At 41.8% G+C, this 25622-nt stretch overlaps 1 protein-coding gene across 2 annotated transcripts in view; it reads left to right on the top strand.

The window, feature by feature from the left end:
- Window positions 1–25622, top strand: part of adkb (adenosine kinase b) — a 278559-nt gene that overhangs the window by 185197 nt on the left and 67740 nt on the right. For both annotated transcript variants that reach the window (XM_029699060.1, XM_029699061.1), the window contains exon 7: window positions 2037–2207. In XM_029699060.1, coding sequence (XP_029554920.1) covers window positions 2037–2207 — 171 coding nt within the window. The remainder of the gene's footprint in view (window positions 1–2036; window positions 2208–25622) is intronic.

Raw genomic sequence — 25622 nt, forward strand, 5'->3', positions numbered from 1 at the left:
AGAACAGAATAATTAAATATTTAAAAACTGAAAAAAATCTGTCTACAGACAGAAACAACAAAACACAATCTGAAGTCATATGGGGCAGTCTTACAAGCATTGGAAACAGCATTGGGTGTGAATACGGTGGGAACATACGGATCTGAGAAAGTGTTATGTCATTAATTTTTGTGGAAATGTATGTATACGTTAAGTTGTTTATTGTTTCATCTAGGTAAGTTTTTGTTTATTGTCCAAAAAAGTAAAAAAATAAAATAAAAAAAAAGATATCTGAAGACACAGCTCTTTTTATCAGAGCAGCTAACATTAGGCTTACCAAATGGAACCCTATTCCCTATATAGTGCACTACTTTTGACCAGGCCCATAGTTTCTCTACAACTACAAAAAGGCCATTTGTGTCAGAAAGCAATCTCCGTTTCCTCCGACACTGACATGCTGGCACACTCAGATTGAGAAATGTAAGGGTCAATGATTGGCCATCTTTTTACACACAGACACACACACACAGACACACACACACACACACACACACACACACACACACACACACACATATATATATATATATATATATATATATATATATATATATATATATATATATATATATATATATATATATATATATATATATATATATATATATATATATATATATATATATATATATATATATATATATATATATATATATATATACACACACACACACACACACACACACACACACACACACACACACACACACACACACACACACACATGTTCATGATGAGTTCCCATTCAAAACACCTTTAATTTTACGCAGATGGGACATTGTGTTACCCTGATACTGCAACCCAAGGGCACCAACCCAGTCCTAGTCATTCCTAACCAAATACATATTCCACATCCGCATGATGACATACTGTGTTAAGCAATGTATAAAGTAATGACAATTCCTGCAGAGAGTAAAAAAAAACACACAAAAAAACTATTTCAAGATTAAATATTCCCCCACTTAGTACCATGTAATACATTGTTACATTTGATTGACTAACCGGGTACCCTCCATTCAGCAGTATTAGTCTCTTTCCTTTACAACATGAAGGTCGCTCCTCTATTTGCTCGCTGCAAATGTCATACTTGCTTTAATGAGAGAGGTGCACTGTTCAGCCACAATGGAAGCTTTTCAGATAGATTAAATGTATCACCATACACAATGTATTTTTTTAATCCTTACTCCTGCCCCTATTGTGACACAGTGGTTGTCTAGAAGAGAAGCTTGTAGCTGAAAAACATGGTTAAGGAGATCAGCATCAAAGAGAGGGGTGGTTTTGTGTGACTTGCAGGAGAGTCTCGCTTCGGATTTCAACCTGCAACACAGAGGTGTTGTCTTACCTGATTTCTATTCATTCACACAATGAGCAGACCTCCTCTTTCCCAGTAACCAGAGTCCAGACCAGACTTTTGTTTTCCCGTTCATCCGATATGTGCATGTTGCTTCCTTCAGAACACGGCCTTGGACCACCGCCAGACACTGGATTTCACAGCTATCTATTTTCTTTGTCTGAACTGTGTACGTTCCAAGAAACCATTTTAGATAAATGCTTAGGCCTAACCACCCCTCGCGCATTACACTGCCTTTCTCATGATATGTCAATGCCTCACCTTGTTACAGTGTATTAAATTGTACCCCGTAATTCTCTTGTCAGACTCCAGAAGCCACAAATGAGCAGTTGGATCAGACAGGGAGCGCATTTTGGTTCATGTTGTCCATCAGCCCACAGACTGTTATGTCTGCCCGTACTGTACGTGTGGAGCTATGGGGGTTGTTTCTAGTGCACTTGGCGATCATAACAGTGAAGAAATTATAATGATGCTTGTGTATTTTATTATTATTTGTATTATTATTATTATTATTATCTGTTTGCTGTGTGTGTGTGTGTGTGTGTGTGTGTGTGTGTCTGTGAGAGAGAGAGAGACAGGGAAGAAACATGATGATACTAGTGTATATTGTCTTGTTTCATGATGTTATATCATGTGTTGTTTTCAGGGTTTCTTCCTGACGGTGTCCCCAGAGTCAATCCTGAAGGTGGCGAAGCACGCCTCTGAAAACAACAAGATCTTTAGCCTGAACCTCTCGGCTCCGTTCATCAGCCAGTTCTTCAAGGAGGCCATGATGAAGGTCATGCCGTACGTCGACATCTTGTTTGGCAACGAGACGGTGAGTGTAATGGGACATTGTTCAAAGGCCTTCCCACTGGATTGATGTATTCCGTTTGCACAGTTCAACAACACATTATTCTGGTTTAGTGAGAGAGCATTTGAGTGGGTTTGTAAGCTGCCCAGTGCTGTTCACTACTACAGGAACAATTCCAACCATGCTACACGTTCCAGTAAGGTAAGAACTGGCGGCTGGTTGCGTAACGTGTTTTTCAAAGCGACTTATTGAGCTAAAGAGATGGGAAAAGTCCGGCAGTTTGAGCATTATGTCTTTACATCTGGCACATTCACAGACATTTTAATTGATGTCCCTTGTCCCTGTCAAATAAATACATATCATGTCCTCTCACCTTGTTGAAAGGAAAATGGAGTACACCGTCCATGGAATTAGTACATGCACTATTAGACGTTTAAATGAATGCTATCTAGCCATTGAGTCTCGAAGAATATAACTTAAAAAGGCTTCATGAGCTAAGTTCTACTGTCATACACCTGTAAACGATGTAATTGCCTGTATCAATGGAATCAATAGAATAGTGCCAAAAGTGTAAAGCTCACCCACCTGACATTCCAGGATGGCTAAAGCAAACACTCAAACCATTTGAACCCAGGTCTGGAAGTCCCCCTCTAACAGGGATAGCCAGGCTTGGGGTTAACTTGGGGTTCCAGTGAACAGCGGAGCTGAAGACATACTGCACTTACGGGGGGGGAGAGTTTTGGACTGCCTCCCCATCCCCCGTCTTCCCCACTACCCCCTACTGCTAAAGCTACTAAACATACAGGGCCTTGTTTGGATCGAGATGCAGTCCACAGACTAGAGGAGGAAGTGGAGGATACCATCTCAACATCAGACACAGTATTTATTGCTTTAGCTGACTTCACCCCTACTTCTCGTGATTGCGTAAAGGAATCATTCTATTAGGTTGCGTCGCAAATTGGCAGCTTATTCATATTCCCTATGGGGCCTGGTCAAAGGTTGCAGTTCACAACCCCATAGGGAATATGAATACCCTATAGGAATAAGGTGCCATTTGGGATGCATGCAGCCTACATTTTGCAAATGTTATTTATTTCCGGGTGGGTGGGTGTTAGCTAGCCACTGTAACACTACTGGTTAAGGTATGTTACCCACGCCACCAGTCATTACATTTTAATGACGGTGGATAATTATAACGTTAGCTTGTGTTGAAAGAGCTGTGCAATTGTCACGCCCTGACCTTAGAGATCTTATTTATTTTCTATGTTTGGTTAAGTCAGGGTGTGACTCGGGTGGGAATAGCTATGTTTTCTATTTCTTTGTTTTTGAGCCGAGTGTGGTTCCCAATCAGAGGCAGCTGTCTATCGTTGTCTCTGATTGGGAATCATACTTAGGCAGCCCTTTTTCCACCTGAGTTTTGTGGGAGGTTATTTTCTGTTTAGCTTATGTGCCTGACGGAACTGTGCGGTTTCCCCTTTTGTTATTTTGTTTGAGTGTTTCTTGAAAAGAAATTTCATGAACACTTACCACGCTGTGTTTTGGTCCACTTCTCCTTCTCATTCTTACGACGAGCGTTACAGCAATGGTGTTTGTGAAACAATGCTGTTACAATGTTTTGTGGAACAAGTGAAGGAAGTTTCCCTACTGTACAGCAGCTCCAGTAAACAAAATCCCTTGTTATGGTTGCAAAATTCTGGTAACTTTCACAAAAATTCCCAGCTTTACCAGAAATCCCAGTGGGAGGATTAACTCCCTGCATATTTTCTCCTGATTCTGGGAATCCTCTAACTCGGATTTCTTGAAAACCTAGGAATTTTCCAACCCTATGCTTTAAAGACCTTTTAAAGGAAGTAGAAGAGTTCCTCTTTGAGTGTTTTGACACCTCCTGGGCAGTTGGCCCCCTCTATGTCAGACTGTTGATGGAGTGGGGTGTACAGGAGTGACTGCTCATATGGTTAGACCGTGGCCTCCTGTGGTGCGTTGCAGTGGGGAGCCAGTCAGGGTTGGAGCTGCTTGGCGGTCATGCATGGTGCATGATGAGTGACAGGCAACAGGACTGCCTCAGCCATGAAACACACACACTTTTTCCATGTCGTCTGACCATAGCACCGCCTGGAGTTTGATAAACGGCATTGGCACTTGAATTGGAACCGGTGCTATGGTCAGTGTCAAAAAACGGAAGCATAGGAAGAGAATTAGCTCGTAGCTGTGGTAAAATATGGTGGTGCATATTTGACGTTAGTGGGATATTTTGCTTGATGTTAAATGGGGTAAATTTACGTTTGACATTTTAGTCATTTAGCAGATGCTCTTATCCAGAGCAACTTACATTAAGTGCATTCATCTTAAAGATAGCTAGGTGAGACAACCACATATCACAGTCATATATACCTGACACGAACATTCCATTCCAGTTAAACAATGGATATATAGCATTTAGCAAAAAAAAAAAAAAAATTGTAATACACATCTAAAATCTATGCATACAAAATCGGAGAACAGTAATAGTTTACAAATACTTGAAGTTACCCGTAAGCAATCCTTCCTGATGAGAAAACAAAAATGTGAAAAATTGTTGGATATAGCGATTTGCAATATTTATTTTATACAACCTTTTTTGCTCATCTTCATCAAGGGTTCCACTAATGATGGGCCTGACTGTATGCCTATAGATTTATATACTATTTGCATATGTTTGCCTCAGTGCCTTGTATGTAAGGGATAAACGTCCACGTTCTGAACATTATAATAGATGCCATTTATCCAAAGCAACTTAGCCATGTGTTCATACATTTTACATATGGGTGGTCCTGGGAATCGAACCCACTACCCTGGCGTTACAAGCGCCATGCTCAACCAACTGAGCTACAAAGGACCATTCACTTTGAAATAATGGAAAAAGAAGTGTTTATCCCCTTTATACCACAGTTGCCAACAAACAATACTAAAGCACACATTTACCGGCAGAAATAACATGTTTTCAATGATACTTTACTTTTTAAGTTAATTCATACTTTCTCGTCTTTCCACAAAATCTGGTCGTTAGTTCTATCCCTGTTGATAGAACTAACAACATTCTTTCTGTTCTACAGACATGGACGCGACCCAGTCGTTTGTTCATTTTTATTCGGTTGCCATGCTGTCTGGCAAGTGGCAACGTTCTTATACCTTGCTTTCTAGCAAGCCAACTCTGGCTAACACAGTCTTGTCAATCTATGCAGCCAAAATAACAGCAATGTAGCTGCATTTGCGTTTGTTTAAACTGTTTTTGAGTGACATTCATTTGGATACTTCCATAACAATGAGCTGTAATGCTCGATTTTGCCTGGCGTAGAACAGTTTGCCTTCTCGTCAGGACACTGTTCATTACGAGGAGATTGCATTGCATATCAAACACTAGGCTAGCTAAATAGTTTGTTGCTAGCAAACCTGTCAATAGGACAACCAAATTCAACAATATCAGTTGCTGAAAAAAGCTGGTCAAACTAGAAAGATATGGGAGGATTTGACAGCATAGAGGTGTGTGTGTGAGATTGTGCTGCTGTAACTCTATCCTGCTGCTACTTGTTTGAGCCTTTGCATCACACAGCCCTGCCTGGCCTATCATAGACAGTCTCTCTCTCTCTCTCTCTCTCTCTCGCTCTCTCGCTCTCTCTCTCTCTCTCCCTCACTGCCCTTGTTGGGACATAGTGTAGTTAGTGTCAGACTCTGCTCTGTTCTGCTGTTAGCCCCCCACACACACACACACTCTAAACCAGAGAGCTGTCAGTCTCTTACACTGCCTGTGTGTCTGCGGCTGGGGGCCACTGACATAAAGCTAGACAGTGGATGGTGAGGATAGAGAGATGGAGGTGTGAGTGCATACAGTCACACATCAGACAGCGCTGCCTGCTCCACTTGATTGGCAAACGTAGTGTGATAATTAGGCCTTTGCTGTTGCCAGGTTAAGTCCTCTCCTCCCTTCTCTCTCTTTCTCCTTCTCTCGTTCTTTCTCTCTTCCTCCCCTTACTTGTTATCCCCTCCTCTCCTCTCTCTCTCCTGACTAGCTACCTGACATGAAGCCATCCAGGGCATTACCATTTCTCTCCGTTTAATAGCCACAGCTAATTCATTTCCAATGAGGGAGTCATTACCACCTGAAAAAATTGACCATATGCCAGAGGATTCATTCCCCGATAAAATTATCAGATAATTTGGTTTTGCCGTTTGAGTGTACCGACGAGATAAACCACACAATGGAGTCGAGGGAGGGAAAGGGAAAAGGATTGGGCAATTAGGCTAGCGTTAGCCTTGGATTTATATTGTGGGAATTTTGGACTGCATCCCACATAGCACCCTATTCCCTTTATAGTGCACTACTTTGTACCAGAGCCATATGGAACCTCGTAAAATAAAAAAAGTAGTGAACTAAATAGGGAATAGGGTGTAATTTGGGATGCATTTAGACATATCATAGATAGAGAAATGGAACGATTAATTGAGACAGAATTAATCACCCTGACTGATGTTTTCTTAAGCCACAATGATTCATAGCAGTTCAATTTAGATTGCTTCTAGTAATTGGGGCATTTTTGTTCAGCCCTAAATATGGGCAGCAAGATGAAGAAAACGGTAACGTCGAAGTAAAACGGTTTTAACAGTTTAAAATAATGTTCTTCCCTCATATAACAAACTGCAATGCTAATACAGATGAAGAGGCTTTAGGATTATACCCCACAGCCAATTTCAATTTCTCCCATGTTCCTCTTTTCCTTGGCATCACACAGCCTTGCTTATCATAGACAGCCTCCACCTCTTCCTTTCCCCCTCCCTCCCTCCCTCCGTCATTTACGTTATAGGCCTATAGCCCATCTGCCCCATTCGGGGAGCTCCTTCCAGCCCTGTCCAATCCATTCAACACCTCCACTCTCCTCAGCTCTCAGGAGGAGCTTATTTATGTGGGCCAAAGGCCCATCTTCCAAACGACAAACGAGAAGCCACCAACCATTGTAATTGAATACTCAATAGGCGAGCCATTTAAAAAAAAGTGGGAAATAGCATATTGCTAACATATTAATATACCCTGCCCTGGCGAAGGAACCATCATCATTCTCGTGTTTAAGCTGTTTTTAAAGAGCATTTAGCCCAAGTGCTCCCAAGTTCCTGGGGCTATAAAAAGAGGAAATTACTTATTTTTCTTCTTCTTCTTTCGCCTCTGTTGTAGTTCCTATGTTATGAATGTTTCACCACATAATATTGTCTGTGTGGTTGATCTTGCTTATTTTCCCATCCATCCCCCAGCCCAGCATTTCTGTTATGTAGGTGGAGGGTGGAGGAATAGAAGTAGTTCTACAGAAGGTTATTGTCATGAAAATCTCCTCAAGCGTTTTGACCCCCAGCCCTGTTCTCTCTCTCTCTCATCCTCCATCTGCATGCAGTGTGTGTGAGTTGGTGGGGTGTTGGGGTAATGATGTTTGCAGTGTGTGTGTGTGTGAGGTGGTGGGGTAATGATTTTTCCAGGATAGTTGAAGTGGGTGTCTGTGTGGAAAAGGCACACAGACTGAGGGGCAGTGGAGAGAGAGCTAGATATACAGGGCAATATCAGACCTAGGTTCAAATACTATTTCAAATCTTTCAAATACTTTGTAGTGTTTGCTCTAGTCTGCCTGGAGTGCCAGGTGGGCGGGGTTTGTCAGGTGGGTGGGGTTTCCAATGTTATTTTTAGTCGTTATTCATTATTCACTTTATTTTTTCCTCATCACTCTTTTTTATTTTATCTTTATCTTTAACACTGCATTGTTGGAAAGTACACGTTAGTAAGCATTTCACTGTATGTCTACATCTGTTGTTTCCGAAGCATGTGAAAAATCTGATTTGATTTGGAACCAAAACTTTTCTATTGGTTACATTGCAACAGGCACGTCATCAACTTATTCAAAGCCAAAGTATTTTTAATGATTTCAAACAGTACTTGAACCCAGGTCGGATAGATATACGGGGCAATAAGGCCATGGTGTTTCTCTTCTCCAACATCTCTAGCAATATGATTCATCATCCTGGCTTTGTTTGTTTGATGGACTGCTAGGAGGCCTGTGGCTGAGAGAGAGGGAGAGGGAGAGCAAGAGGGAGTGAGAGAGAGAATTTCCCATTGACAGCTCACCCACAGCGGTCTGGAGATGTGCTTCTTAGCTTGGGGAAAATATCCTGTAGGTCAGCCGGCCGCGTCAGTCAGTCTCACTGGCGAAAACAAAGAGATGTGGAAGACAGATTAACTTAACTGAAACACCCTCCTCTTTTAAAGCTCCTCTCTCTCTCTCCCTCCCTCCCTACCTCCCTCCCTCCCTCCAAGTTTCCTCTGAGGATAGTAGACAGAAACATTAACCTCTGTGTTTATACCATGGCCTAATGATATCCAATTGGGAGGCCTGATTCCATATAGGAATTACATATCAGTCTGGGGGCCATAAGAAAGCAGCTTGTGGGCCTGAAGTAGACCCAGGGTTGCCAGTTTGAGACCCCAGGTTTACACCATTACCTGATGAGAAGCCAACCAGGGCAGGACCCCTAGCCTTTGTCCCAAATGGCACCCTATTCCCTGTATAGGGCACTGTTATATGGTCAAAAGAAGAGCCCTATGTAGGGAATTGGGTGTCATTTGGGACGCACGCGTACCCTGCTCTGAACTTAGTCACTGTTACTAGCCGGCCTCCACTCAGTACCCTGCCCTGAACTTAGACTGCTATGTACAGTCGTGGCCAAAAGTTTTGAGAATGACACAAATATTAATTTGCACAAAGTTTGCTGCTTCAGTGTCTTTAGATATTTTTGTCAGATGTTACTATGGAATACTGAAGTATAATTACAAGCATTTCATAAGTGTCAAAGGCTTTTATTGACAATTACATGAAGTTGATGCAAAGAGTCAATATTTGCAGTGTTGACCCTTCTTTTTCAAGACCTCTGCAATCTGCCCTGGCATGCTGTCAATTAACTTCTGGGACACATCCTGACTGATGGCAGCCCATTCTTGCATAATAAATGCTTGGAGTTTGTCAGAATTTGTGGATTTTTGTTTATCCACCCGCCTCTTGAAGATTGACCACAAGTTCTCAATGGGATTAAGGTTCCTGGCCATGGACCCAAAATATCGATGTTTTGTTCCCCAAGCCACTTAGTTATCACTTTTGCCTTATGGCAAAGTGCTCCATCATGCTGGAAAAGGCATTGTTCGTCACCAAACTGTTCCTGGATGGTTGGGAGAAGTTGCTCTCGGAGGATGTGTTGGTACCATTCTTTATTCATGGCTGTGTTCTTAGGCAAAATTGTGAGTGAGCCCACTGCCTTGTCTGAGAAGCAACACCATACATGAATGGTCTCAGGATGCTTTACTGTTGGCATGACACAAGACTGATGGTAGCGCTCACCTTGTCTTCTCCGGACAAGCTTTTTTCCGGACGCCCCAAACAATCGGAAAGGAGATTCATCAGAGAAAATGACTTTACCCCAGTCCTCAGCAGTCCAATCCCTGCACCTTTTGCAGAATATCAGCCTGTCCCTGATGTTTTTCCTGGAGAGAAGTGGCTTCCTGGAGAGAAGTCTTCGCCTCACTGTGCGTGCAGATGCACTCACACCTGCCTGCTGCCATTCCTGAGCAAGCTCTGTACTGGTTGTGCCCCGATCCCGCAGCTGAATCAACTTTAGGAGACGGTCCTGGCGCTTGCTGGACTTTCTTGGGCGCCCCGAAGCCTTCTTCACAACAATTGAACTGCTCTCCTTGAAGTTCTTGATGATCCGATAAATGGTTGATTTAGGTGCAATCTTACTGGCAGCAATATCCTTGCCTGTGGAGCCCTTTTTGTGCAAAGCAATGATGATGGCACGTGTTTCCTTGCAGGTAACCATGATTGACAGAGGAAGAACAATGATTCCAAGCACCACCATCCTTTTGAAGCTTCCAGGCTGTTATTCAAACTCAATCAGCATGACATAGTGATCTCCAGCCTTGTCCTCGTCAACACTCCTGTGTTAACGAGAGAATCAATGACATGGTGTCAGCTGGTCCTTTTGTGGCAGGGCTGAAATGCAGTGGAAATGTTTTTGGGGGATTCAGTTCATTTGCATGGCAAAGAGGGACTTTGCAATTAATTGCAATTCATCTGATCACTCTTTATAACATTCTGGAGTATATGCAAATTGCTATCATACAAACTGAGGCAGCAGACTTTGTGAAAATTTATATTTGTGTCATTCTCAAAACTTTTGGCCACGACTGTATATAGTCATTGAACACTGGTCACTTTAATAATGTTTACATACTCTTTTACCCACTTTATATGTATATACTATATTTTAGTCAAGGCTCATCCTAAATAACTACTGCTGTACACACCTTTCCTATTCGTATAATTTCGATACACACCATTATTTATGTATATACTTTTTTAAAATTATTTTTATTTTTTTTGTCTGACATTGCTCGTTCTGATATTTCTTAATTTCTTTGTTTGAATTTTGGGGATTTGTGTGTATTGTTCTGTATTGTTAAGTATGCTGCACTTTTGGAGCTAGGAACATAAGCATTAAGTTGCACCTACTTTGTGTCATCTGCAAAATATATGTACGCGACCAATAAAATTTGATTTGATTCTCAGCGAACCGGCACAATCACCATGTGTCATCGGAGAGGAAAAATACATTTAAAAATTAGACACTGCTCTTTTATGTCTTTCATGAACGACTTTTAATTGAATATACTGTGTCTCCATCTGTGGTGATGAGTCCCAGGCCTGCGTTGCTGTGTTCAGTAGTGCAGTTGAAGTTGGAAGTTTACATACACCTTAGCCAAATACATTTAAACTCAGTTTTTCACAATTCCTAACATTTAATCCTAGTAAAAATTCCCTGTCTTAGGTCAGTTAGGATCACCAGTTTATTTTAACTTCTTATGGCTCAAATCCCGTTAACGGGATCGATTTGATAACATCCGGTGAAATAGCAGAGCGCCAAATTCAAAAATAATTATAAAAAATATTTAACTTTCATACCGGCATATATTTATTTCCTAATGTTTTGTATACTCAGTATAATATATATTTATAATTTTCTATAGGATTGAGGTCTGGGCTTTGTGATGGCCACTCCAATACCTTGAGTTTATTATCCTTAAGCCATTTTGCTACAACTTTGGAAGCATATACATATATTTATTTCCTAATGTTTTGTATACTCAGTAAAAAAAAAATATATATATATATATTATATATTATAAAAAAAAAAAAATATATATATATATATATATATATATATGTATATACTTCCTAATTTGTGGCAAAATGGCTTAAGGATAATAAAGTCAAGGTATTGGAGTGGCCATCATAAAGCCCTGACCTCAATCCTATAGAAAAGTGTATATATATATATATATATATATATTATACTGAGTATACAAAACATTAGGAACATCTGCACTTTGCATGACAAATAAATATACTGTATATACACTATCTGTCAAACGTTTGGACAAACCTACTCATTCAAGGGTTTTTATTTATTTTTACTATTTTCTACATTGTAGAATAATATTTTATTTCACCTTTATTTAACCAGGTAGGCCAGCAGCCAGCAAGTGCTCAGAATATGTGGGAACTCGTTCAAGACTTTTGGAAAAGCATTCCTCATGAAGCTGTTTGTGTCACACACTGATCAGTTTCACCTGTCCTCGATATTGTCTCCACCCCCTCCAGGTGTTGCTTGTTTTCCCCAGTGTATTTATCCCTGTGTTTCCTGTCTCTCTGTGCCAGTTCGTCTTGTATGTTAGTCAAGTCAACCAGCGTGTTTTTCCCCATACTCCTTTTGCTATTCTCTTTTTGATAGTCCTCACGGTTTTGACCCCTGCCTAACTCTGGACTTCTTTCCTGCCTGCCTGATCATCCTGCCTGGCCTGACCTTGATTCTGTCTGCCCTCCGGTACCTTTTGGACTTTGAACTGGTTTTGACCCTTTTGCCTGTAAACGACCATTCTCTTGCCTTCCCCTTTGGATTAATAAATATTGTACGACTCCAACCATCTGCCTCCTGTGTCTGCATCTGGGTCTCGCCTTGTGTCATGATAGTTTGAAAGAATGCCAAGAGTGTGTAAAGTTGTCATCAAGGCAAAGGGTTGCGACTTTGTGGAATCTAAAATCAAAAATAGATATATTTTACCCCTTTTTCTCCCCAATTGGTAGTAGTTACTGTCTTGTCTCATTGCTGCAACTCCCGTACAGACTCAGGAGAGGCGAAGGTCGAGAGCCATGCGTCCTCCGAAACTCAACCAAGCCGCTCTGCTTCTTGACACAATGCACATCCAACCCAGAAGCCAGCCACACCAATGTGTCGGAGGAAGCACCGTACAACTAGTGACCTGGTCAGCGTGCACTGCGCCCGGCCCGCCACAGGGCTCAAACCCAGAATCTCTGGTGGCACAGCTAGCACTGCGATGCAGTGCCTTAGACCACTGCCCCACCCAGTAGGCCGCTCAAAAATACATTTTGATCTGTTTAACACTTTTTTGGTTCATACGTTATTCCATTTGTGTTATTCCATAGTTTTGATGTCTTCACCATTATTCTACAATATAGAAAATAGTAAAAATAAAGAGAAACCCGTGAATGAGTAGGTGTGTCCAAACTTTTGACTCCTACTGTATGTGTGGGTGTATGTAGATGATACATACGTACGTACATACATACACTACCATTCAAAAGTTTGGGGTCACTTAGAAATGTCCTTGTTGTTGAAAGAAAAGCACATTTTTTGTCAATTAAAATAACATCAAATTGATCAGAAATACAGTGTAGACGTTGTTAATGCTGTAAATGACTATTGTAGCTGGAAACGGGTGTTTTTTTAAATGGAATATCTACATAGGCGTACAGAGCCCCATTATCAGCAACCATCACTCCTGTGTTCCAATGGCACGTTGTGTAGCTAATCCAAGTTTATCATTTTTAAAGGCTAATTGATCGTTAGAAAACACTTTTGCAATTATGTTAGCAAAGCTGATAACTGTTGTTCTGATTAAAGAAGCAATAAAACTGGCCTTCTTTAGACTAGTTGAGTATTTGGAGCATCAGCATTTGTGGGTTCGATTACAGGCTCAAAATGGCCAGAAACAAATTACTTTCTTCTGAAACTCGTCAGTCTATTCTTGTTCTGAGAAATGAAGGCTAATCCATGCGAGAAATTACCAAGAAACTGAAGATCTCATACAAAGCTGTGTACTACTCCCTTAACAGAACAGCGCAAACTGTCTTTAACCAGAATAGAAAGTGGAGTGGGAGGCCCCGGTGCACAACTGAGAAAGAGGACAAGTACATTTGAGTGTCTTGTTTGAGAAACAGAGTCCTCAACTGGCAGCTTCATTAAACGGTACCCGCAAACACCAGTCTCAACGTCAACAGTGAAGAGGCGACTCCGGGATGCTGGCCTTCTAGGCAGGGTTCCTCTGTCCAGTGTCTGTGTTCTTTTGCCCATCTTAATCTTTTCTTTTTATTGGCCAGTCTGAGATATGGCTTTTTCTTTACAACACTGCCTAGAATGCCAGCATCCCGGAGTTGCCTCTTCACTGTTGACATTGAGACTGGTGTTTTGCGGGTACTATTTATTGAAGTCATTTACAACATTAACAATGTCTACACTGTATTTCTGATCAATTTGATGTTATTTTAACGGACAAAAAATGTGCTTCTCTTTCAAAAGCAAGGACATTTCTAAGTGACCCCATGCTTTAGAACGGTAGTGTACATGCGTACATACAATGAACAAAAATATAAACGCAACAATTTCGAAGATTTTATTGAGTTACAGTTCATATAAGGAAATCAGTTTATTTAAATTTGTTAATTAGGCCCTATTCTATGGATTTCACATGACCTGGAATACAGACATGCATTTGTTGGTCACAGATACCTTAAAAAAACGGTAGGGGCTTGGATCAGAAAACCAGTCAGTATCTGGTGTGACCACCATCTGCCTCAAGCAGCACTACACATCTCCCTCATGTAAAGTTGATCAAGCTGTTGATTATGGCCTGTGGGATGTTGTCGAATTCCTCTTCAATGGCTGTGGGAAGTTGTTGTAAATTGGCGGGAACTGGAACACGCTGTCGTACATGTCGATCAAGAGCATCCCAAACATGCTCAATGGGTGACATGTCTGGTGAGTATGCAGGTCATGGAAGAACTGGGACATTTTCAGCTTCCAGGAATTGTGTACAGATCCTTACGACATGGGGCCATGCATTATTATGCTGAAACATGAGGTGATGGCGGTGGATGAATGGCACAACAATGGGCCTCAGGATCTCGTCACGGTATCTCTGTGCATTCAAGTTGCCATCGATAAAATGCAATTGTGTTCATTGTCCATAGCTTATGCCAGCCCATACCATAACCCTACTCGCCCAGACAACGCCATCTACCCGGTACAGTTGAAACCAGAATGTATCTGTGAAGAGCACACTTTTCCAGCGTGCCAGTGGCCATCAAAGGTGAGCATTTGCCCACTGACGTCGGTTACGACACAGAACTGTAGTCAGGTCAAGACCCTGGTGAGGATGACGAGAACACAGATGAGCTTCCCTGAGATGGTTCCTGACAGTTTCTTTGTGCAGAAATTCTTCGTTTGTGCAAACCCACAGTTTCATCAACTGTCCAGGTGGCTGGTCTCAGACGATGCCACAGGTGAAGAAGCCAGATGTGGAGTTCCTGGGCTGGTGTGGTTACACACGGTTGTGAGGCCAGTTGGACATACTCTTTAAAACAACTCTGGTGGACCAACAGCTCTGGTGGACATTCTTGCAGTCAGCATGCCAATTGCACTCTCAGCATGCCAAACTGCACATTTTAGAGTGGCCGTTTATTGTCCCCAGCACAAGGTGCACCTGTGTAGTAGACATGCAGTTTAATCAGCTTATTGATATTCCACACCTGTCAGGTGGATTGATTATCTTGGCAAAGGAGAAATGCTCACTTACAGGTATGTAAACAAATGTGTGCAACATTATTTTGAAAAATAAGGCTTTTGTGTGTATGGAACATTTCTGGGATCTTTTATTTCAAACTTATGAAACATGGGACCAACACTATGTGTTGTGTGTATATTTTAGTTCAGTGTGTGTATATGTGTGTATGTGGCATTCAGACTGCACAATATTTGGTTTAGCCCAGTGCTACGAACATACAGTATGAAAAGCTCTGTAATACAGTGCAGTTCGGATAGGGCTTCAGTACTTTTGTTAATGGATTTTTCTAAACCTTTATATATCCAGGAAGTCCCATTGAGGTCAGAAGACATATTTTACAAGGGAGACATGGCCAAGAGGACAACTCAATTAAAACAATTAAAACATCATCCACCCACAGTCCTGTACTGTACATCCAAAGTTTCTCTCTCTCTGGGATCTGGCCTGTCTGTTTGAGAGTCATAATGGCACTTTGGTAGCCAGCATGTCTCATGCAGTCACCAGAGGAGCTCAGACTAACCACTGTAATCCGCAGTTAAGGGGCTGGCTCCCGGATCTCCAGGATTGAATAGGGTTAAAAGAGGCGTCTGTAGTGTTCTCTGTGGTGGTAGTGCTATGGAAACCCAGAGAGAGACCTATGGAGCATGTTAACAAGTAGGCTGACACACACAAACACGCCAAGAGACAGGCACGCAAGCGTGCACACACAAATACACACACACTCTATAATGTGAGGGGCTCACCGCAGAGGGAGTCCTGTGAAGAAGAAGTAATTATGGAAGTAAGAGGAGATATGAGGAGATACTGCTGCTGGGAGCAGATCAATAGATGCCTGAGCTCAGCTGGCTTCGGAAGCCAGTGTTTGTCTGTCACAGCAGGAGAAGAAGAGAAGAGTACAGAAGGAGTGCAGGATGTCAGCTTGTTGCTACTGTAGAAGGCTGTAGTATTCTCTATACACAGTGCCTTGCAAAAATATTCATCCCCCTTGGTGTTTTTCCTATTTTGTTTCATTAAAAGCTATAATTTAAATTGATTTTTATTTGGATTTCATGTAATGGAGTATTCCAAATTGGTGAAATAAAATGGGGGAAAAAATTGTAAAATTATATATATATTTTTTTTTAACTGATAAGGGGTGCATGCATATGTATTCGCCCGAAGCCCCTAACCTCACTAGGGTAGCATTCGGAATTCTGGATGTTGGCCAGGTGGGTGGTGCATGCATATGTATTCACCTCCTTTGTTATGAAGCCCCTAAATAAGATCTGGTGCAACCAATTACCTTCAGAAGTCACATCATTTGTTAAGTAAAGTCCACCTGTGTGCAATCTAAGTGTCACATGATCTCAGTATATATACACCTGTTCTGAAAGGCCCCAGAGTCTGCAACACCACTAAGCAAGGGGCACCACCAAGCAAGCGGCATCATGAAGATCAAGGAGCTCTCCAAACAGGTCAGGGAAAAAGTTGTGGAGCAGTACAGATCAGGGTTGAGTTATAAAAAATATCAGAAACTTTGAACATCCCACAGTGCATCATTAAATCCATTATTAAAAAATGGAAAGAATATAGCACTACAACAAACCTGCCAAGAGAGGGCTGCCCACCAAAACTCACGGACCAGGCAAGGAGGGCATTAATCAGAGGCAACAAAGAGACCAAAGATAACCCTGAAGGAGCTGCAAAGCTCCACAGTGGAGATTGGAGTATCTGTCCATAGGACCACTTTAAGCCATACATTCCACATAGCTGGGCTTTACAGAAGAGTGGCCAGAAAAAAGCCATTGCTTAAAACTTCTTTGGGATAGGGGGCGGTATTGTGACGTCCGGATGAAAAGCGTGCCCAAAGTAATGCATGCTACTCAGGCCCAGAAGCTAGGATTTGCATATAATTGGTTGATTTGGATAGAAAACACTCTAACATTGCTAAAACTGTTAAAATAATTTATGTGAGTATAACAGAACTGAAATGGCAGGCGAAACCCCGAGGACAAACCATCAAAGAAAATAAAAAATCAGCATACCACTGATTTCAATGCCTGGCATTTTTATAATAGGGTGAAATTGTCCCCGATTGCAGTTCCTATGGCTTCCACTAGATGTCAACAGTCTTTAGAAAGAGTTTTAGGCTGGTTTTTGTAAAAATGAGGGAGAAGTTGTAGTTTTTCTAGTGGCTCCCATTTTGGCTGTAGTGTTTCCAAGCGCATTTAAAAAAAATAAATAAAATTGTACCTTTATTTAACGAGGCAAGTCAGTTAAGAACAAATTCTTATTTTCAATGACGGCCTAGGAACAGTGGGTTAACTGCCTTGTTCAGGGGCAGAACGACATATTTTTACCTTGTCAGCTCTGGGATTTGATCCAGCAACCTTTCGGTTACTAGTCCAACGCGCTAACCACTAGGCTACCTGCCGCCCTCGGCATGGCCGAGAGAGCACATTCTTTTTGTTTATCTCCGGGGGAAGACAATAATGATTCTCCGTCTTAAATTGTATTGTTTATTTGCGTATTAGGGTACCTAAGGATTGATTATAAACGTTGATTGACTTGTTTGGATAAGTTTATTGGTAACGTTTGGGATTCATTTTGTATGCATTTTGAAGGAAGGAAACCGAGTGGATTATTGACTGAAGCGCACCAGCTAAACTGAGTTTTTATGGATATAAAGAAGGAATTTATCGAACAAAAGGCTCATTTGTAATGTAACTGGGACATTTTGGAGAGCGAACAGAAGAAGATCTTCAAAGGTAAGGCATATATTATATCGTTATTTCTGACTTTCGTGTCGCAACTCCCTGGTTGAAAATGATTTGTTATGCATTTGTGTGCTGGACCCTGTCCTCAGATAATCGAATGGTTTGCTTTCGCCGAAAAGCCTTTTTGAAATCTGACACCTTGGCTGGATTAACAACAAGTTAAGCTGTATTTTAATGTATTGCACTTGTGATTTCATGAAAGTTTAATATTTATAGTAATTTAATTTGAATTTCGCACTCTGCAATTTCACCGGCTGTTGGCCAGGTGGGACGCTAATTATCCCACATATCCCAAAGAAGTTAAAGAAAAAAATAAGCAAATACGTTTGGTGTTCGCCAAAAGGCATGTGGGAGACTCCCCAAACATATGGAAGAAGGTACTCTTGTCAGATGAGAATATGAGCTTTTTGGCCATCAAGGAAAATGCTATGTCTGGCGCAAACCCAACACCTCTCATCACCCCTAGAATACCATCCCCACAGTGAAGTGTGGTGGCAGCATCATGCTGTGGGGATGTTTTTCATCAGCAAGGACTGGGAAGCTGGTCAGAATTGAAGGAATGGCGGATGGTGCTAAATACAGGGAAATTATTGAGGGAAACCTGTTTCAGTCTTCCAGAGATTTGAGACTGGGACGGAGGTTCACCTTCCAGCAGGACAATGACCCCAAAGCATACTGCTAAAGCAACACTCGAGTGATTTAAGGGGAAACATTTAAATGTCTTGGAATGGCCTAGTCAAAGCCCAGACCTCAATCCAATTGAGAATCTGTGGTATGACTTAAAGATTGCTGTACAGCAGTGGAACCCATCCAACTTGAAGGAGCTGGAGCAGTTTTGCCTTGAAGAATGGGCAAAAATCCCAGTAGCTAGATGTGCCAAGCTTATAGAGACATACCCCAAGAGACTTGCAGCTGTAATTGCTGCAAAAGGTGGCTCTACAAAGTATTGACTTTGGGGGGGTGAATAGTTATGCATGCTTTTTTCTCTTATTTCTTGTTTGTTTCACAATAAAAAATATTTAGCATCTTCAAAGTGGTAGGCATGTTGTGTAAATCAAATGATAAGGCAACAAAATAGGAAACATGCCAAGGGAGTGAATACTTTCGCAAGCCACTGTAGTGCGCTACGTATGACAATGGACCATAGGGCTCTTGTTAAAAATAGTGGACTATTTACAAAATAGGGTGCCATTTCGGCGCAGCTCTACACTGTCAGAGATTAATAATTCAAATAATTTGTGTGTGTGTGTGTGTGTGTGTGTGTGTGTGTGTGTGTGTGTGTGCAGAGGATATTTGTTTGAATAAATTGGCTGTATGAAAATTAAGATGTCCAGTGTGTTATCTGTTGATGTGACATAAGATGGCCCCACGCCAGATGAAAAGCTAAGAGTGAGAGAGAGAACGAGACCCCTGCCTGTAACAGTCAAATCATTTTACATGCATGCACACAGCTAGCATGTGACAGGTTCTACAGAGCAGGCAGACAGAGGAAAATATCTGCAGGGCTTTTCTGAAGAGTAAATACTTGGCATGATGCAATCAAACACACCCACAATAATGAAGGTCAAAACAACGGCTAATTGACTTCAGTTCTAGTGGGAGTAGCAGTAGTAGTGGGCAGCTGTGGCTAAGTGAGGTTTCTCAGACAAATCCAAGACTGCATCCTCAGTGGAACGTAACATTCCTTTGATATTATAATATCTGGTGGGAACATACAAAGCAATTAGTCATTGATCATCTATAGAAATCTGACCAATATCAGGAAATTAGAGGGAATTTGTCACATGAAGAAAATCATATTTGTGTCTGGCTCTCCAACATTCCACAGTTGCAAAAATCGAAAGCAATTTTTACAAAAAATGTTCATAGTAGAGAACTGGACAATTCTTTGACAACCTCCTTTCTCCTCCCTGCGTATAGCACTACACTTACTAAGAGACAACCCCTATACAAGATTGGAAAACATGACTATGACTATACTGTATTCCCTGGACTGTGGGAAGACGATAACAAAGGCCAGTGGTCTCTGCTAAGCCAACACACTGTAGATAAGACAAGAGCACGGGTCAGAGAGAGGAGGGAGAACCCAGCAGCAGGCAGCCAGGGGCCTCAGTTCCACAAGATCATAAAAAGCAGAAAAGGTTAGACAGGTTAGGCCCAGGGCCCCGAGGTATAGGGTATCAGAGCCCGTGGCCCCGAGGTATAGGGTATCAGAGCTTAAAAATCCCCCGGTGGTGTGTTAAATTTCTACAGCACCAGTCTACCTCCCAAATGGCACCATGGTCAGAAGTAGTGCTCTACTGTGACTTTTTTCCTATTTTGTTGCCTTACAACCTGGAATTAAAATATATTTTTGGGGGGTTTGTATCATTTGACTTACACAACATGCCTACCACTTTGAAGATGCAAAATATTTTTTTTTATTGTGAAACAAACAAGAAATAAGAGAAAAAAACTGAACTTGAGCGTGCATAACTATTCACCCCCCCAAAGTCAATACTTTGTAGAGCCACCTTTTGCAGCAATTACAGCTGCAAGTCTCTTGGGGTGTCTCTATAAGCTTGGCACATCTAGCCACGGGGATTTTTGCCCATTCTTCAAGGCAAAACTGCTCCAGCTCCTTCAAGTTTGATGGTTTCCGCTGCTGTACAGCAATCTTTAAGTCATACCACAGATTCTCAATTGGATTGAGGTCTGGGCTTTGACTAGACCATTCCAAGACATTTAAATGTTTCCTCTTAAACCACTCGAGTGTTGCTTTAGCTGTATGCTTTAGGGTCATTGTCCTGCTGGAAGGTGAACCTCCATCCCAGTCTCAAATCTCTGGAAGACTGAAACAGGTTTCCCTCAATAATTTCCCTGTATTTAGCACCATCCACCATTCCTTCAATTCTGGCCAGTTTCCCAGTCCCTGCCGATGAAAAACATCCCCACAGCATGATGCTGCCTCCACCATGCTTCACTGTGGGGATGGTATTCTAGGGGTGATGAGAGGTGTTGGGTTTGCGCCAGACATAGCATTTTCCTTGATGGCCAAAAAGCTCATATTCTCATCTGACCAGAGTGCCTTCTTCCATATGTTTGTGGAGTCTCCCACATGCCTTTTGGTGAACACCAAATGTGTTCGTTTTTTTTTTCTCTTTTTTTTTCTCACCAATTTGGAATATTTTGTGTATGTCAATTACATGAAATCCAAATCTATTTAAATTGCAGGATGTAATGCAACAAAATAGGAAAAACACCAAGGGGGATGAATACTTTTGCAAGGCACTGTATGTAAGGAATAGGGTGCCATTCAGGACACAGACCAGATCTTTGTTTCTCATTACAATAGAGCAGAGCTAAGTGTTCATTAAACACAGCAGAGGATGGTTGTTGTCAACCTGGGTTCAAATACTATTTGAACTCTACGTTTTTTACCTTAGCCTGTCTGGAGTGCCAAGTGGGTGGGGTTTACACTTCTGGGATTAAGTATTTTAAATTATTTGAAATAGTATTTGAACCTAGGCATAGTTGCTGTTTTCCTCGCACCCTCAGCCAGGTCAAAAATCCCCCGAAAACATCCGGTTTTCAGGGATACATTATCTTCCACCTAGCTTCCTTTTCCCCTGAAAACCGGATGTGGGGTTTCTTTTACGCCTGCTACATTACGTTATTGTCCTCGTAGAGTGGCTGGTTACAGTTTGTTTCCTTGACCTTTTTAGTCCGTTCTCAAGACTTCTCAAGACCACACAAATCTGCCTTGGAATCAGATGAGGATGAGGTTCATAAGATAATTTATTAAATAAAATCTGATCATCAGAATATTCTTCTTATCTGATCTGACTTTTAGTTTGTTAGATAATCGAATTCTGATCAGAATGTTCGTGTTTTTACAGTGTCTGATTTTTATATAACCATCCATAGTTTACTTATCAGTCCTTGACAGAGATATGGCTAGTCTTCTCTCTCCTGGCAGCCTGCAGTCCTGTGTTGCTCACATGTTAAATCCCAGAGGTGATAGAGACATTTGAGAGGCCTTTATTGCTGATAAGGCCATCTCACTGAGAAGCCCCCTGGCTCTTTGCACAGAACTACTGCCATAGAAATAGAATCTCTAGAATGGGTTTTCCCCATCCAAGTCAATGTGAGGCTTTGTCCATTCTAGGGATTCTAGAACCGGCATCCCCATTCAAGTCGATGTGAGGGGCTTTTTCTTCCGTTTTAGGGATTCTAGAATCAGCATCCCCATTCAAGTCGATGTGAGGGGCTTTTTCTTCCATTCTAGGGATTGTATTTCTATAACTGCTGCTGCTTTCATTAGACTTATATCAAAGGAACAGAATGTATCGGAGCCCTATTCTGTTCACTATACCATGAGGTTAGGTTATATCCTGCTTTAACAAACTATGCAAACCTGTTTCCTCTCCGTGATCGCTATCATCGGGAGATATTTATATACTGCACATGTTTCCGATTGTTTAACCTTTGGAGCTCTGCTGTAACTGGAGGTATTGGTGCATGCCCCAAGGGCTTGTTAAAGAGACCTCACTGCCTGGCCTTTTAGATAGTGAGATTAGATGGTGAGAGTGACGTTAGAATTGGAGGCTGTTATTGTAGATGTGTAATACACAGAATACAGTTGAGTTCGGAATTATTTGATAAAAATAAGCAAAAAAGACTGTATAAAATAAATATTACAAATACTGAGTTATATTGCATGCTCCATTTTTTATTACAATTATATTATTTTATACTAATACAATTGCTCAGAGAAAGATTGTTTAACAAGTAATTAAAACTTTTTTAAATAAATAGGGGTCAAAATTAGTGTATCCCCTGTTTTCAATACTCCAGCACCCTCCCCTTGCGAGGATAATACAACTTTTTCTAAAATGTTTTATGAGATCAGAGAACACATTGGGAGGGAGCTTAGAACATTGCTCCATATAGAATCTTTCCAGATCCTTGATATAATTCGGTTTGCGCTTCTTCAATTCAAACCACAGGTTTTTAATGGGGTTTGGAGACTGAGATGGCCATTGCAAAATGTTGTTTTTGTGGTCAATTAACCATTTATTTATGGATTTTGATGTGCGCTTGGGGTTATTTTCTTGCTGGAAGATCCACTTGTGGTTTCAGCCTCCTGGCAGAAGAAGCCAGGTTATTGGCAAAAATGTCCTGGTACTGAGTAAAGTTCATGATGCCGTTGACCTTAACAAGGGCCCCAGGATCAGAAAAATAGTCCGATAACATCAAAGATCCACCACCATATTTTACAGTACTGTAGGTATTGAGTTCTTTACTGCATATGCATCTTTCTTTTGACGCCAAACCTACCACTGGGGTGCGTGGCCAGATTGTAAAATATACTGCTCAAAAAAATAAAGGGAACACTTAAACAACACATCCTAGATCTGAATGAATGAAATAATCTTATTAAATACTTTTTTCTTTACATAGTTGAATGTGCTGACAACAAAAACACACAAAAATAATCAATGGAAATCCAATTTATCAACCCATGGAGGTCTGGATTTGGAGTCACACTCAAAATTAAAGTGGAAAACCACACTACAGGCTGATCCAACTTTGATGTAATGTCCTTAAAACAAGTCAAAATGAGGCTCAGTAGTGTGTGTGGCCTCCATGTGCCTGTATGACCTCCCTACAACGCCTGGGCATGCTCCTGATGAGGTGGCGGATGGTCTCCTGAGGGATCTCCTCCCAGACCTGGACTAAAGCATCCACCAACTCCTGGACAGTCTGTGGTGCAACGTGGCGTTGGTGGATGGAGCAAGACATGATGTCCCAGATGTGCTCAATTGGATTCAGGTCTGGGGAACGGGCGGACCAGTCCATAGCATCAATGCCTTCCTCTTGCAGGAACTGCTGACACACTCCAGCCACATGAGGTCTAGCATTGTCTTGCATTATGAGAAACCCAGGGCCAACCGCACCAGCATATGGTCTCACAAGGGGTCTGAGGATCTCATCTCGGTACCTAATGGCAGTCAGGCTACCTCTGGCGAGCACATGGAGGGCTGTGCGGCCCCCCAAAGAAATGCCACCCCACACCATGACTGACCCAGAGCCAAACCGGTCATGCTGGAGGATGTTGCAGGCAGCAGAACGTTCTCCACGGCGTCTCCAGACTCTGTCACATCTGTCACGTGCTCAGTGTGAACCTGCTTTCATCTGTGAAGAGCACAGGGCGCCAGTGGCGAATTTGCCAATCTTGGTGTTTTCTGGCAAATGCCAAACGTCCTGCACGGTGTTGGGCTGTAAGCACAACCCCCACCTGTGGACATCGGGCCCTCATACCACCCTCATGGAGTCTGTTTCTGACCGTTTGAGCAGACACATGCACATTTGTGGCCTGCTGGAGGTCATTTTGCAGGGCTCTGGCAGTGCTCCTCCTGCTCCTCCTTGCACAAAGGCGGAGGTAGCGGTCCTGCTGCTGGGTTGTTGCCCTCCTACGGCCTCCTCCACATCTCCTGATGTACTGGCCTGTCTCCTGGTAGCGCCTCCATGCTCTGGACACTACGCTGACAGACACAGCAAACCTTCTTGCCACAGCTCGCATTGATGTGCCATCCTGGATGAGCTGCACTACCTGAGCCACTTGTGTGGGTTGTAGACTCCGTCTCATGCTACCACTAGAGTGAAAGCACCGCCAGCATTCAAAAGTGACCAAAACATCAGCCAGGAAGCATAGGAACTGAGAAGTGGTCTGTGGTCACCACCTGCCGAACCACTCCTTTATTGGGGGTGTCTTGCTAATTGCTTATAATTTCCACCTGTTGTCCATCCCATTTGCACCATTTGCTTATAATTTCCACCTGTTGTCTATCCCATTCGCAACCATCGCCAGCCGGGCGATGGTTGCGCCCGGCTGGCGGGCGACCCTGGCTGCTCCGACGGCACTGACCCACGCATGTGAAATTTATTGTCAATCAGTGTTGCTTCCTAAGTGGACAGTTTGATTTCACAGAAGTGTGATTGACTTGGAGTTACATTGTGTTGTTTAAGTGTTCCCTTTATTCTTTTGAGCAGTGTAGATGGATGATTCATCACGAAGCTAGAACAAAACAAGACCATGATTTGGGGGATTGTTTTGAAATGTAAACCATAAAAGGGTCCTTTAGATGAAGGGTTGTTGACATATTTGACATTTGTGTCTTTAATTCATTCTTTATTAATTATGTTTAAAGTTTGAACATTTGTGACATTTTGGCCTGACCTAGGCCTCCTTTAAGACTCCATAATATTTTATCTGTAGGTGCAACAAAGCAAACATTGATGTCATATGAGGCTTTACAGCTTGCTCTGTAGTAAGAGTAGTATTTTAATTCCCCAAACTATTTTCATACATTAATTTAATGAATATACAATAATAAAAACAAATAATTTCTCAATTGAAAACATACCATTTTTGATTTGGCCATTTTTTGTATATATTGTTGAACATCATATATGTCACAGCTGTCTGTAAGAGGGAACCAAGGTGCAGCAGAGGATGTGCTCATCATTAGAATTTTAATTCAAATAAACAAGAGAACACTACAAAATGAACAAAACGACAGCAAACAGTCCTGTTAGGAAAATACTCGAACAGAAACAATTACCCACAAAACCCAAAGGAAAAACATGCTCCTTATGTGTGACTCCCAATCAGCAGCAACGAGCTTCAGCTGTGCCTGATTGGGAGCCACACACGGC

Source organism: Salmo trutta, chromosome 18, assembly GCF_901001165.1.
Source record: "Salmo trutta chromosome 18, fSalTru1.1, whole genome shotgun sequence".
NCBI lineage: Eukaryota > Metazoa > Chordata > Actinopteri > Salmoniformes > Salmonidae > Salmo > Salmo trutta.